General features: G+C 42.5%; 2 protein-coding genes across 3 annotated transcripts; both read right to left on the bottom strand.

Annotated features, from left to right (window-relative positions):
• Positions 1-202: 202 nt before the first annotated feature.
• Positions 203-3,563, bottom strand: LOC100844865. Its single transcript, XM_003565830.4, has 4 exons — positions 3,260-3,563; positions 2,261-2,612; positions 1,324-1,451; positions 203-890 (listed from the first exon to the last, which is right to left on the bottom strand). The coding sequence occupies exons 1-4, from the start codon at positions 3,557-3,559 to the stop codon at positions 450-452; spliced, it is 1,221 nt and encodes a 406-aa protein (XP_003565878.2). The 5' UTR covers positions 3,560-3,563; the 3' UTR covers positions 203-449.
• A 1,603-nt stretch (positions 3,564-5,166) lies between these two features.
• Positions 5,167-11,068, bottom strand: LOC100834103 (CTP synthase). Of its 2 annotated transcripts, XM_003567803.4 has the most exons (21): positions 10,772-11,068; positions 9,491-9,570; positions 9,017-9,103; positions 8,508-8,558; positions 8,282-8,399; positions 8,050-8,106; positions 7,860-7,924; positions 7,669-7,752; positions 7,523-7,573; positions 7,372-7,434; positions 7,237-7,283; positions 7,073-7,151; positions 6,924-6,986; positions 6,680-6,769; positions 6,550-6,588; positions 6,258-6,485; positions 6,079-6,164; positions 5,910-5,958; positions 5,744-5,824; positions 5,562-5,655; positions 5,167-5,441 (listed from the first exon to the last, which is right to left on the bottom strand). In XM_003567803.4, the coding sequence occupies exons 1-21, from the start codon at positions 10,887-10,889 to the stop codon at positions 5,272-5,274; spliced, it is 1,800 nt and encodes a 599-aa protein (XP_003567851.1). In that variant the 5' UTR covers positions 10,890-11,068; the 3' UTR covers positions 5,167-5,271. The 2 variants fall into 2 exon arrangements, with proteins under 2 accessions (XP_003567851.1, XP_024315991.1); XM_024460223.1 differs by lacking the exon at positions 9,491-9,570 and having other exon boundaries at positions 10,772-10,793.
• Positions 11,069-13,106: the final 2,038 nt, after the last annotated feature.

Below are 13,106 nucleotides of genomic sequence, written 5' to 3'. Positions count from 1 at the left end.
CGGCCCATTAAGCGCTTTTATCAATTTTGTTTTTATTTCTTCTTGTTTTTCTTCTTGGCTCATAAAATACTCCTATGTAGATTTTACTTGGGTACTTATTAGGCTTGAACTTTTCGCGGGATACCAATAAACAGTGTTCCCCACACGAAATATTCACCGCCTCAATGCAAAAAAAAAACAGATAGGTTTCCAACGGTTTATAAAAAAAAGTATAGTTCAAAATCGGTTTTGTACATAGTAAAAGAATGCATTCATTCACGAGTAACTTAAATTAGCACAAGAGCATCCATGTTTCTAGTGGTTGATCAGTGAATTACATTCCCTGATCCTCCTGAAACCTATCCAAAGAGCTAGAACAGCAAAATTTCCTATTAAAAGAAGTCAAAATAATATAGTCATCAGAACTATCTCATCGATAATCTATTCATAGAAGCTTTGTTTGCTAACCCTTAATCTTTCCAGCCATCCTTCGTCGATCTCCTTGAAGCTAGGCCTTTCGATGATGGGTACAACGTAGGATTGGATGGCGTCGATGGTGCCTCCTCATCGCCCCAATCGTCTCCCCAGTTGTCATCCCACTGATCAGGTTGATCGGCTTCTTTCTTTCCTCCGATGGAAACCGGTAGCTCTGCGGCGTCGAGCTTCTGGTATGCTGATCCGCCGTCTTGCTTACGTGCCCTTCGAAGTTTGATGCATATTCCCGCCAGTCCAAGAAGAACAAATACAGGCACCAGCACGTAGGTCGAAGTTAGCCGCATTGGAATCACTCGTCCTGTGTTCCTTGTGACTGCAACTGCAGTATGAAGATTAATAGTGCATGTTTCTTCTGCCACTTTGAGAACTATCCTTGTGTCATTCACGGCATCACTGACAGAGACAGTCACCTGTGTCTGATTTAGTAGTTACAGAAAAGAAGAGAAGATCAGTACAACAGTCGGACAACATGAAAAACAGAATGCCAAAGGTCCAGTTCTATATAAAAGTTGATTTAGTAGCATATCGAACACCCTGCCGACCCAAGGAAGACAATGTTAACAAGCACTATGAAAATACAAAAAAATTAGTGCCACTAAGAATCTACATAAATCTCAAGATAGGCTCTACTGTAATTCATGTCGAATACAACTCTCATGATCAATAATGTAGATATAGACAGAAAACTGGAATTGCTGGACAAACTTCTACATCCAAAGGGAAAGGAAAATGGCAGTTTCTTCCGAAGTACTACATGCAGAAGCAAAATACAGTAGACATTTCATATTGAAAAAGTTAGGCCATAAAAATTCATCAATATAATTGTCTCCAAAGATGAATGAAGTATACCTCATTGTGATTGTTTGCTGCAACATGGACTATCTCTTCGGCTACGGTGACATATTCTGGGGCTGTGATGCTAACCTCAAGTAAGTCCATGCCTTTGTTGTCCATCAAGAGTGATAGGGCTAACGAATCTGGTTTCAATTGTAACAAGTTACTTATGTGCAAATTCAGAAAAAGCTTGAACGAACTAACACGATTAAAGAGAGCAGAACAGGAAAATATATTGGCAAAATGTTGCTCTTGAGAATAAAAAAATGTTTGATTTCACCGCAGTTAAAGTTAGGGTACTTTTGTTTTGTAGCGCCCCACGCCCCTGGCAGGCCCAGAAGCTTAGCCAAAGTATGTCATGACCAACTAGAGTAGTCAATAGGTAGCCCAAGTTTTGGCTACATGTTGACACTTGACAACAAACCGACATATTATTGGCAACCTCTTGCTGCCATGCTAAAACCACTTGTGTGTCAAATTCGATCAACATTGCCAAAGTATGGTAGCCAATTTCGGCAAGGTGAAACAAAAATACTCCAAATATACATCGAGTAAATTGCATTGTGAACTTCTTTTTTCCTTGTAGATAAAAATCTTTCTTAATGGTCCCAATCAGATCCAGCCATCGGTTGCATAACAACAAAAGTGACATGGAAAGGAACTAAGTGGCCTGATTAAACAACTTTAAGATTCCCAAAATGGATATTAATGAAAACCAAAATAAATGTGAACATTTTTCCAATGCTAATTTAGGAAGTAGAACTGGTAACTCTTGTATGGGGTGTTAATATTAATGAAAATTTTACTAGTTTAACCGCCATAACATGACAAACCTTCAAAAGAAAGAAGAAGTTTGGTCTAGCATGTTTATATGCCTGATAGAGACAAGCACATATAACACCGTAAGCGTCTGCACGCAAACAGAGTAAAGACTAAATGGATGGAAAATCACCTTCTCCAGGAACTTTCAAGCAGGCGATGAACTTCTTGCTTTCAATGAGACATCTATGAGATGGATCACACTCCTTGACAAGAGGATCCTGCAAAAAGCCTGTCAAGGATTTTGCTATGCTGCTATCTTTGCCATCTGGCTTCTGCACTGTCTCGTCTCCTCCCGTGCTAGTTCCTCCTACGGAGATATCCATCCCATTGTTCTCGGCAATTATGTTCTTGGATCCCACCTCCTCATGCGCTCCGTGCTGTGTCTTAGGATTTGTCTCGCCACTTTGTCCTATTTCACCCACACCTGAATCTGCTATAGCGGTACCGTTACTGGTCCCTCCCGGTAGGATATCTGTACCATCCTGAATTCAAAAGGAATCGACGTGTCAAAAAAAGGAGCCATTTAGGTCAGTCACCGCTGGTGCTATGAGATTTAACTGACTCAAATTAAGTTTGCACGGAAAAATTTCAATCCGGTGCGGAAAAAAATTTATGCCATCACAACTATAACAGAAACAACGATAAGTCCCTCTCCCTATTTTTTTTTTATAAACGATCTCATGATCGGATTCCACTATCGGGGATAACAGAAAAGTTCAACCGCACAGGGGTCTGCAATCTTGCCGCCGTAAAGTCTCACAAGAGCACACATAAGTCTACCACACAGATAATTGTGTTCGCTGCAGGAAATTAACACGATAAGTTTGCAAAATAACTGAGCGAAACATCCAGCGCCAAGGGCTGGGCAACAACACTGGAGCAGTTTGGTTTCAAGATGATACGCACGCAACTTGAAATCAAGCAAGCAATCAACCTCTGCCCCAGCTCCTCCCCCTTTCTCACGGAAAAGGAGCCCCGGATCGGACGAGCCCAGCCAGAGCCCCACGCAGCGCCACATCACAGCGCACGATCCCCTGCTCCGGTAGGGAACGACGTGGCGGATCGGGGAAAACCAACACGCCGCCACGGGTTCAGGCGAGAGAGAGGGGGAGAGCATAGCGTTGCTCACCTCAGACGCGGCGACGACGGCGACGACCGATAAGGCGAGAAGGAGGAGGAGCGCCCAGCCCCGCCGCATGACCGCGCCCGCGCGAGGCCGAACCGGGCCCCGGAGATCTGGAGGCTGGTGGGTGGGGGCAGCGGAGGCGGAGGCGGAGGCGGAGGAGACCCGAGGGGAACTAACGGGCGAATCGAGGCGCCGGCTGGGATGAGCGACTTTTGGGAGCAATAGAAAAATCACACGCGGGGCGGGATCGAGTGGCAGCCGGCGGCAACGTTGAACATGAACAGCACCAAACCAGCTGTGCATCTTGTATTTTTCTTCCCAGCTCGCTGATCGGTTCAGTTTCGGACTCTGGTCTTATTATTTTTGAACACATACATGCTTGGAGTGGAGACCTAATATGATGCTAGTACTCCACTGCAAAAGTTTTATTTTTATGTTATAAGTTGTTTTTGATATGCTATTCGTAGAGTTTGTATACATTGTGTCTATATTATCCATGATTTTCCCGCATGTCCGGTGTTTTTGTCTAATCCAACCTCGTGCATCTGTCGCATTGTTTCCCTCGCCGTCTCTTAATCCCCACGCCATTCGACGGGTTCGAGGTCGTCAACCCTGTCGTTGAGACGGATGACTAGTCACTCTCACAACACATATCTCTGTAGTCTCATCTTTCACATGGATCTGCTTTACAGGCACTCTGCGATGCATTTCGCTGAGGCACGTAGTGTGACATTGTCGCCTATCCAGGTTGTCTTAGATCTCGTAGATCCTATCTTCGACCGGCTCGTCCTTCGTATCTTTCGTGATCTTGTTTCCCGTCATGAGCTTGTGAAATTGTTGTCGAAAATGTGTGGTTGCATCACCATGATGTAGCGGTTTTTCAATGCCAGCCGTCAAATGGTATCTCGAGACCCACTCCAAAATAGTTGGTTGTTGTCATTTGAGTCCCGAAGCTAATGACCAATAGATGATGCTTAAAAGAAAGGGTTGGGACTTTGTACAGTGGGTGTCCGGAGACAGTAGTAGCAGGTCCAACAATTAAGTTACTCCATTTTGTGACGGAGGGAGTATATTTATGCTGGCATTAACTGCCGCATGTCCTAGGAAAGATGAAAACCCTGTCCCGTCCAATAGATGTGGGGCAGGATCCGTCATGGTGAAGAAACAAGACTTATACTTCCGCAACGTGGCACTTGCATTCGTGCATGACCACTGGAGTATCTGAGATGATTTCTCAACTCATGCAAATTCATGCTGATTTTTGAGATCATTGCTTCCCTTCAGTGTCATACGGAGCAAAACTAGATCATGATGATGGACTCATGGAGGACTTCACTCACAAGCCTGAGGCTGCTTACAGTGACGCCTGAAATAAAGGACTCCGGCGTGTATTTTGTAAAAGAGACGCTGAATTAAACGATCTGAAAAGTTTTAACACATTTCGCCGAACAGTCCCCATTTTGCGACACCCAGGAAAAATGATAATTTCTGTCATAGGAATGCATTCCAGATATATACAAAAACGGGAGAAGACTGCAGCAAAGTTTCAGATCTGAATAATCTGGGTAGGTAAATTTCCCCCCTGAAATACTACTCCTGTAATCATATCCAGTACATGGAGAAGCCAGCCGTTTAGTACTTTTACAATGTACAACCAGGCGAGACGGCATGCTTAAAAACTAAAGCTAAAGCTGCACATCCCCAGCCTTAAAACCTTGATTGAAGTCCTTCATGAAACAAAAAAAAAAGGATAGCATTACTAGAGCACTACCAATAAACCCTACTAATAGCTAATTTTGCTTGGATGCGCGCCGATAGTTCCCTTCTTAAAAAAACCCGGAAACGGCTTCGTCATGTCAGCTGCAGCAGCTAACGATGATCCATCACTAATTTCGATCTCTTCTTCTTGGTTGAGCAGATAGATGGATTGATGATGAATCCATGCCAGAGTAAAGGAAAACAAAATGCCAAAAAAAGAAAGAAAAAGGGGGCACCAGAAACCATTCACTGTGCTGCTAAATGTGGATGCTGCTGCCGTTTGCATAGTACGTGGTCACCAGGCCGTTAAACGGCTTCTTCTTGAACAGCTTCGGCTTGCCAGTCCCAGTGCCTGTGATGCACCTGACTGCGCCACCAGTACGTTGCAGCAGGTGGTCTAGCTGTCCAGATGCTGCTGCTATCAATCCTGTCAATTTATTAGACAAAAGCATTGTTCAGCTTCGCCAAACAGAACCGATTTCAAATAGAACGAAACAGCACGTGTATCAGACAAGATCAGGTATGGTGCTTCGAGGCTGTTTTGTACCTAAGAAAAGTGGTGATGGCTTTCCAGGTCTAGAGTTGAACTCAGGATGAAATTGCGTGCCAACGAAAAACCTATGATTTGGTAGTTCAATAATCTGTACCCAGTAAAGCATTAGGCATCAGATATTTGAAGGAAAAAATTCCAGTGTGTCACTATTTGTGTTGAAAAGTTAGTAAACTTACCTCCATGCGCCTCCCGCTTTCATCCCTACCCACGAAAGAAAGGCCTGCCTTCTCAAATTCTGGCACCATGTCAGGATTCACCTGAAAACAAAATGGAAAATGGGTTTTACCATCAAACTGAATTGACAATAGAAAGTTACATGCCATCATACTCTACTTGACATACCTCGTATCGGTGGCGGTGTCTTTCATCTACATAGCTAGCATTGGAATACCTAACACAGTCCAGATTTCGAATGATTATTTCCACAACTTGAAATGTGAAAAGGGCATACAAAGTAAAATAAAATTGCTGTACAAACAATGGTTGAAGATGAGGGAAAAGGCTTTCTTACAGTTTAGCAGATTTGCAGTTATTGACTTGGAAAAATGTCCGCCTGGAACCAAGGCGCATTGTTGCTCCCATATGGGTTGTGGAGCCCTGCAGAAGCATTATTGAATGTTCAGGGAAAACATAAGGTAATTACAACAGAATCTTTTATAACTAAATACAATAGTCGGTAAGGTATATTACCTCTGGCATGAAAATAACACATGGTGTTTTTGCAGCTGGATCAAACTCTGTACTATTAGCGCCATGAAGCTTCATGACAGAACGGGCATACTCGATCACTGCAATTTGCATGCCCAAGCAAATGCCGAGATACGGAACTTTGTTTTCTCGTGCATATTTTGCAGCAAGAATTTTTCCCTGGACACCTCTATCTCCAAAGCCTCCCGGAACTAGTATACCATGCGCACCCTGAGGTGGAAAACTCTTCAAATTTCTGCATAATGGCATCGCCTGAAATGTATGACGTGCTTACCTTTAGTAGAACCCATGCTTTTTCGTAGGCATCAGGCGTCTGTACAATGAAATATTACCCAAGAATCAGTAAATTCAGCATTCTAGAAATTGGCATTGTTCGTCCGAAAAGAAAGTGGCGATGTGCTGACCTCCTTAGCAGTAGAATCTTCAAGATCACATGAAGGAACCCAATCCACCACGAGTTTCCTGTCCAAAGCAACCGATGCATGCAGAAGAGCCTGGTACATGTATCAGAAATCAAAATTGATATGGCCACAAGTTTTTCACAAGCTTATCTGTTCTCTCAAAAATAAGGATGGATTCCCATATTTCACTGAAAGTTAACAATGTAAGAAGCATGCCAAGGAGCACTTGAGCAGTTTAGTAAATCACCTTTAACACAGACAGGTAGGAATCTGATATACCAGTATATTTTCCAACCATGGCAATCCTAACCTGAAATTATTTTCAGGCAATAATATTTAGCACCAGATAAGCATTTACATGTCTCAAGGTAACAATTCAAAGGATCGAACACCAACCGGAGTTTTCAATTTATCAAATTTGCTAGCTCTTTCAGTCCATTCAGCCAACTTAGGTTCTTGAGGCACTCTTCCCACACTATATGTAGAGAAGCATGAGTGTTAAGTAGACCTATAAATGAGTCAAATTGATGATCTTATCATATTTGGGTCAAAGGACGTACCACCAGAGGCCTAAAACATTCAGAATAGCTTCATGGGCTTTCTGGTCCTGTAAAAATACCAGTATACATTGTTACCTAAGCATATAAATAAATTGGAAGCAGGTAACCGGAGAAACTTTGTGACACGTGGCATACTCTGAGCAACAAGGGGATGTGCCAAATGTTTGTGACATCATGGAGATTAACAATATTTGAAATCTGCCAGAAAAACTCAAAGTGAGCACCATTGTTGCATTGTAAAACCTCAATTTCCAGTACCCTTGGAATAGAAGGAAACACTAGTTACCGGAACTTGGCAGAATTGTGAGAGTTTCAGTTTCACGTTTTCTTCCAGCGGCTGTCATAAAGCAGAACAAGCACAGCGTTGAAGGATTCAAAACAGGACGGAGGGGCTTAAAGGAATGAAAATACAAAAGAAATGCTGCATGATACCTGGGTACTGCGGCATGCCAAGATATCAGGCATCAATCCCAGTCCTCTTAATCCACGGACACTGTGCTGGGTGGGCTTGGTTTTCTAGATAAATGACAGTTTGCATTATTGAAAGGAAACAATGCAAATGAAAATGTGCATTGCTGACAATAATATTTTCAGTACTATGGTTCTGGATGAGTAAGGATTACCTGTTCACCAACTACATTTAGAACTGGTACAAGACTAACATGAACCAAGCAAAAGTTTCCATGTCCTGAAATGCATATATCACATCAATGGGAGCTCAATTTTACATGGAAAATAAAACACTGAAGCTAGATATTGTAAAGCATGATCAAAGACATAAGATAAAAGGGACAGGCATTCACTGTTTCTCACCTACGCGGTACGAAAATTGACCTAATGCTTCAATAAATGGCATTGATTCGATATCCCCTGCACAAAAAAATTCACTGTTATTATGTGATGAAAGATTTTGCCTCCCACGCCAGCAAACTTACAAAAATATGGGGACAGCTGAACAAAAAATATGTTCTATGACACTTAAAAGCTCATGATGTTATAAACTGGTGGTGCTGTTTGCTGCAGTAATTTATTATGTTGTTCTTACCTATAGTGCCACCAAGCTCTATGACGCAAACATCAGCTGGCTCTTCTGTGCCGTCAACTGGATTCAATGCCACACGTTCAATCCACTCTTGTATTGCATCTGTAATGTGCGGTACAACCTGATGGAGGGAGTTAGTTCAGTAAAGTCATTAATAAATAGTAATAATGGTATTTTCAGCGTAAGAAATGGAAAAAAGGGAAACTCTATCCTAATTACCAGCACACACCTGAACAGTTTTTCCAAGATAGTCACCTCTTCGTTCTCTGTCAATAACAGCCTGTAGTTCGAGCAAAAAGGAAATATAGCTATGAGATGGTGAAACGGACACAAGTGAATTTAATTTAATTTTGTTTAAAAATTCTTAGTGTAATAAGGAGGGGAGGGGGTATCAAATTCAAGGTATAGCATATTCTCCTGTGGTCCTAAATTTCGAAGACTTCATAATTGCCAACAGCAACATTTGAATTTAACGGCAGTTCTAGTCCTAGGCCGCCCAGATGATAGTCAAGGTGAAACATAAGCCACAAATGCTGGTAAAGTGACATAAGAAAATATTTGTGGGTTCCATGAAATATTATGGCAATAATCCTGTACTGTTATAAGAAACATTAACCGGATATTCCCAGTCTGTAGAACTCAAGGTAAAGTGTGAACCACAAATTTTCACTATAGTAGATAGCAAGTTATCCTGGAGTCTTATGTGCATCAAGACAGAGACTGTTTATTCCGGATCACCTGGTAGATCTTCCCCGTGGTTATGTTGTTGTCGCGAGTCAACTTGATGTCCAGAAACCGTTCATAATTTCCAAGGTCCAGGTCCACCTTTGACAGAAAAGGAGATAACGAAATGAAAGTCCATTTAGCCGAAGACGGAAATTTTGCAATTATCGCATACTTAGCTCGGCTTTAAGAATACTAAAACGTTAGAAGAAGAGAAGAAAAACAGTGCCCAAATTTCAACAAGTCATTTTCTAAAAAAAAAATCAACAAGTGGGCAGGTGTGCCAAGCGCTTAAAAAAATTGGGTGCTGACGTGGAAGCATAGTGTAGGTGCCCAGGTGACATTTTATCATCTTTATCCACGGTGCACTCTTCAGTACCCTTTCTTGATAAACACAGATAGGCTTTCTTGGGATGTTGCAGTGAGGGGCAGGCAGGAGAAAGGAGATGGTGAAGCACTATTCTGGTAATAATTTTGAGCTGAGTATACCTCACCACCGTCGTCCAGCACAAACACTTCGCCGTGCTCGAACGGGGACATGGTTCCGGCATCGGTGTTGAGGTATGGATCTGCACATGGGGGCAGAGCCAAGTAAACAAGATCAGGAGAGAGCCACTGGTCCCAGACTAAATTATTTCATAATCTAATGAATGGATAATAAAGCAGTAGTACTCGCTAGGGAATCAGATACACATGACAGGAGACAATGAGGAAAAAAATTAGTTTGTTAAGAACCAGGCCCAAGAAAGGTGCCGCGGCACTTGGCCTGGGTGAAGAGACAAAAGCTTCAGTTAAGACAAATCTTGGGAGGGAGGGGGGCAGCAGCAGGTGACAAATTTGACCTGTATTGCTTACTGGTACTCTATGAGTATAAAATTACACCTGAGAAGTTCATGTGTACCAAAAGACAGTGACACTGGCCGACGCAGCAGTATCTGTATCAGATTCAGATGCCTAATTTACCAAAAGCAACGACGAGTAACTAAAGATCGTCAGCAGAAAAAAAATGAGCCGCGAGAAATTGCTGTTTTAACAAAGAGGAGGAGGCAACGAAAAGGGAGACGCTTTCTACACGGTGGACTAGCAACAGGAACAGACTAATTGACGAAAAGCACGACATGGCACTGTCGAAACAGGAGGAGGAAGAAAGAAGGATTAAAAGCTAAACTAGTTGATTAATTGAAAGCTGTATCGTTGTTGGTGAGACCATCAGCCAGGAACTTGGAATCAGGCCTCCGTTAGGACGGAATGCCGTTGAGAGTTGAGAGCCTCTGTCAAGAACAATCGCTCAAAGTCTTCTTGTGCATTTTCCTCAGCAGTCAACTCAACCCCAAAGAAACAGAGCCCAATTTTAACTTGTCAACCAGAGGGAGGGAAGGGCATCACTCTTAAACTTCGGTTAGCTACTACTCCTAGTACTGCTAGTTCAAAACTCCCAATCAACCTAAACAAGAAGAAGAAGAACCAACAAGAAAAAAAAATGGGACACGTACACGGAGAGATTAAAGAAACCGAAATGGGTTTTGAAATTAAAAATAGAGTAAAAGCGGAGCAGTTGCTCTGCACGGGGAGGCGTGGCGTTCGTGGGTGGCCTCTGCGCGATCACGTGGCCGCCATTACCAACGAGAAAGAAAGAAAGAAACGGCCGTTATTTATTTTTATTTTTTCTCTTTTATTTTCCCTCTCTCTCTCTCTCTTCTCCCGTTTTGACCGGCGAAATAGGAACCCCCGGCGGCGGCGGCGGAGGGGGAAGAAGGAGGAAGAAGTTACCGATCTTGATGGAGGTGACCCGGAGTCCGCAGGCCTTGAGGAGCACGCCGATGCTGCTGGCCGTGACGCCCTTGCCGAGCCCGCTCACCACGCCGCCGGTCACCAGCACGTACTTCATGGCCGCTCGATCTCGCGCTTGATTGCTTGCTGTTCTTCCGCTTCTGCTCACTGCTGGCCTTGTCAGCTAGTAGTCGCAGCTCACTGCTGCTGCTTCAGTGGCTATGGCTAGTTTCGTCTTGGGGAGAAGGAGGAGGAAATGGGGGGAGGTTTGGTTGGGGAGAGGACGGAGGGGGGCAGGAGGACGGTTAAATAGGCGTTTGGGGGGTTTGGAGGGAGGGAGCTTTGGAGCTTGTGGAGGGGACAAAACAAACAAACACTCTTCTTTTTTCTGTCCCGCTTCCTCTTAGTATAACTGAAAGTGTGATCAGTGTTCACTCTCTGACTTTCTCCCTAAGCTTTCTTCCTCTCAAATTGTCATGGATGGTAATTTATTCACGGCAATCTAGGGCGGGAGGGACGGAGGGAGGACCACCTTTTGATTTGCATGTCCTTTTCTTGATTTCTCTTTATTCTTTCGTGTATCTCGCTAGAAATTTGAGATCTTTAAGAAAAAAAATTATGTTTTTTTAGCTATTGTATCAGCTGGGATTGATTAGGCATCTTCCAATGCTTGTCTCTTAGCACGTCATCTTAGACATTTTGCTGGCATGGCATCCTATTAATGATGAGTCTATTATGCTAGCAATTGTTTCTTCACCCAAACTAACACAAAGTCATTAATTCTCTCTCACAAAACTCTTAAATAAGTGCTACTTTAGATACAATAATAAGAGACAATGCATTAGGGGTATGGTTTCTTAGCATTTATCATGGGCTAAGAGACAACACCTAAAGGCGATGCATTGGGAACGGTGTTAGATCATATAATCTTCTTATTGCACGTGTTTGAATACTAGCTCGAGCTTTTGGGTGAAGTACGTGGGGGTCAGAGACACAATCAAGACCATGCACCAATAAAATGAGGATTTTATTATATTTATTATAACGTTTTTACAATAAATTCAGCATGCATTACATAGTTTCGGAACCACGTATTTCGCTCATCTCTTCGCGACGTCTCACCTCAAGCTGTGATCAAAATTTGATGGGCGTGCCGTTTATTTGGATATCAGACCTAATCACTTCAATTGATTGGGATGTTAGTCGTATTTACATGTCAATTCAAGCGTGCATTCTTCTTCTTCTCCTCCTCCTTTTTTCAAACCAATCTAGTAAAGGTCACGACTAGTTGGGGGAATTTAAAAAATCCTACAAGAACAACGTCATGTGTATTTGGCCTTTGCAATTCGATCTAACTTTTAAATATAAAGTTTACTACTGTGCTCGAAAATTTGCCGGCGAAAGTGCAACTATTAATTGAAGGCATACAAATATCAAAGTTGTGGCTTTTAGCACTAAAAAAGAAGGCATCTCCCAGGCTGCTAGAATTTAAGCCAAGCCCAAAGACCAACCAAAAAGATAAGAAAAAACAGCCATCAACTTTTCTATGTCAATGAGAAGAGAATCTGACCACCAGCGGTTGACACTCGTCTCCAAATTAAGATCTAAGAAGGAAGTTTCCGTTTTTGCGACTTTGGGAGATCTGCTAGCTTGCTAGCTAGCTAGACATCTTTTTGTTCAGAATCTATTCCATCCAGACCTGCAAGAAAGTCTAAATGTACATTATGTCTCGATGAGTATTGTTTTGGTTGTCGGGCATTAACAGGAAAAGCTCCACGTATATATTCCCTCTCCTTTAACTATCACACGTTGGCTTCACTTGACAATGGGAATCATACTTCCATTATTGATGCAAGCTCAAAAACGAGTATTCGGACCCAAATATTGCGCAAAATCCAATCATCTTATATTCCCTTGTGTATATATAGCTGACCGATTGATTGACTTAAGTGTCAATTGTTGTCATCATCATTCTGTGCAGCTAATGTAGCGCACTAGTACGTGGTGTACTTTCCATAATTTATCTCGCCCTCTTTGAGAATATGATTCTGTGGAGAACCAAAATGGCATCTATTAGTTTCTCCGGGCATTGCGAATGAACGGCGTAAAAAATCACTTTGTGATCTGAGCCCTTTTTGTTTTATTTTCCTCTTTCCGTATAACAGACAAATATTCTTTCAAGGGAATTTGGCATCGTCAAATGCACGTAGCACAAAACCGTAGGGTGTTCAGATATGAACATATGCCGACTAATAGTAGATTAGAACCTATTCAGCTTAATTACATTCCCTGTATATATATGGCTGATCGATTGATTGACATAATTAAGTGTCAA

The sequence above is a fragment of the Brachypodium distachyon genome, chromosome 2 (assembly GCF_000005505.3).
Source record: "Brachypodium distachyon strain Bd21 chromosome 2, Brachypodium_distachyon_v3.0, whole genome shotgun sequence".
NCBI classification, from domain to species: Eukaryota; Viridiplantae; Streptophyta; class Magnoliopsida; order Poales; family Poaceae; genus Brachypodium; species Brachypodium distachyon.
Note: the sequence above shows the minus strand (reverse complement) of the source record. Positions and strands in the feature narration are given on the sequence as shown.

Bases quoted from the DNA above. Each gene is read 5' to 3' on its own strand.
- LOC100844865 (XM_003565830.4), bottom strand. From the start codon at position 3,559: ATGCACAGCTGGTTTGGTGCTGTTCATGTTCAACGTTGCCGCCGGCTG. The intron at 2,613-3,259 runs GTGAGCAACGCT...TTTTGAATTCAG, and splicing joins CCGTCGTCGCCGCGTCTGAG to GATGGTACAGATATCCTACC. The intron at 1,452-2,260 runs GTGATTTTCCAT...AATTGAAACCAG, and splicing joins CTTGAAAGTTCCTGGAGAAG to ATTCGTTAGCCCTATCACTC.
- LOC100834103 (XM_003567803.4), bottom strand. From the start codon at position 10,889: ATGAAGTACGTGCTGGTGACCGGCGGCGTGGTGAGCGGGCTCGGCAAG. The intron at 6,589-6,679 runs GTCAGCACATCG...TTCATTGTACAG, and splicing joins AAGATTCTACTGCTAAGGAG to ACGCCTGATGCCTACGAAAA. The intron at 5,825-5,909 runs GTATGTCAAGTA...TTTTGTTTTCAG, and splicing joins GACACCGCCACCGATACGAG to GTGAATCCTGACATGGTGCC.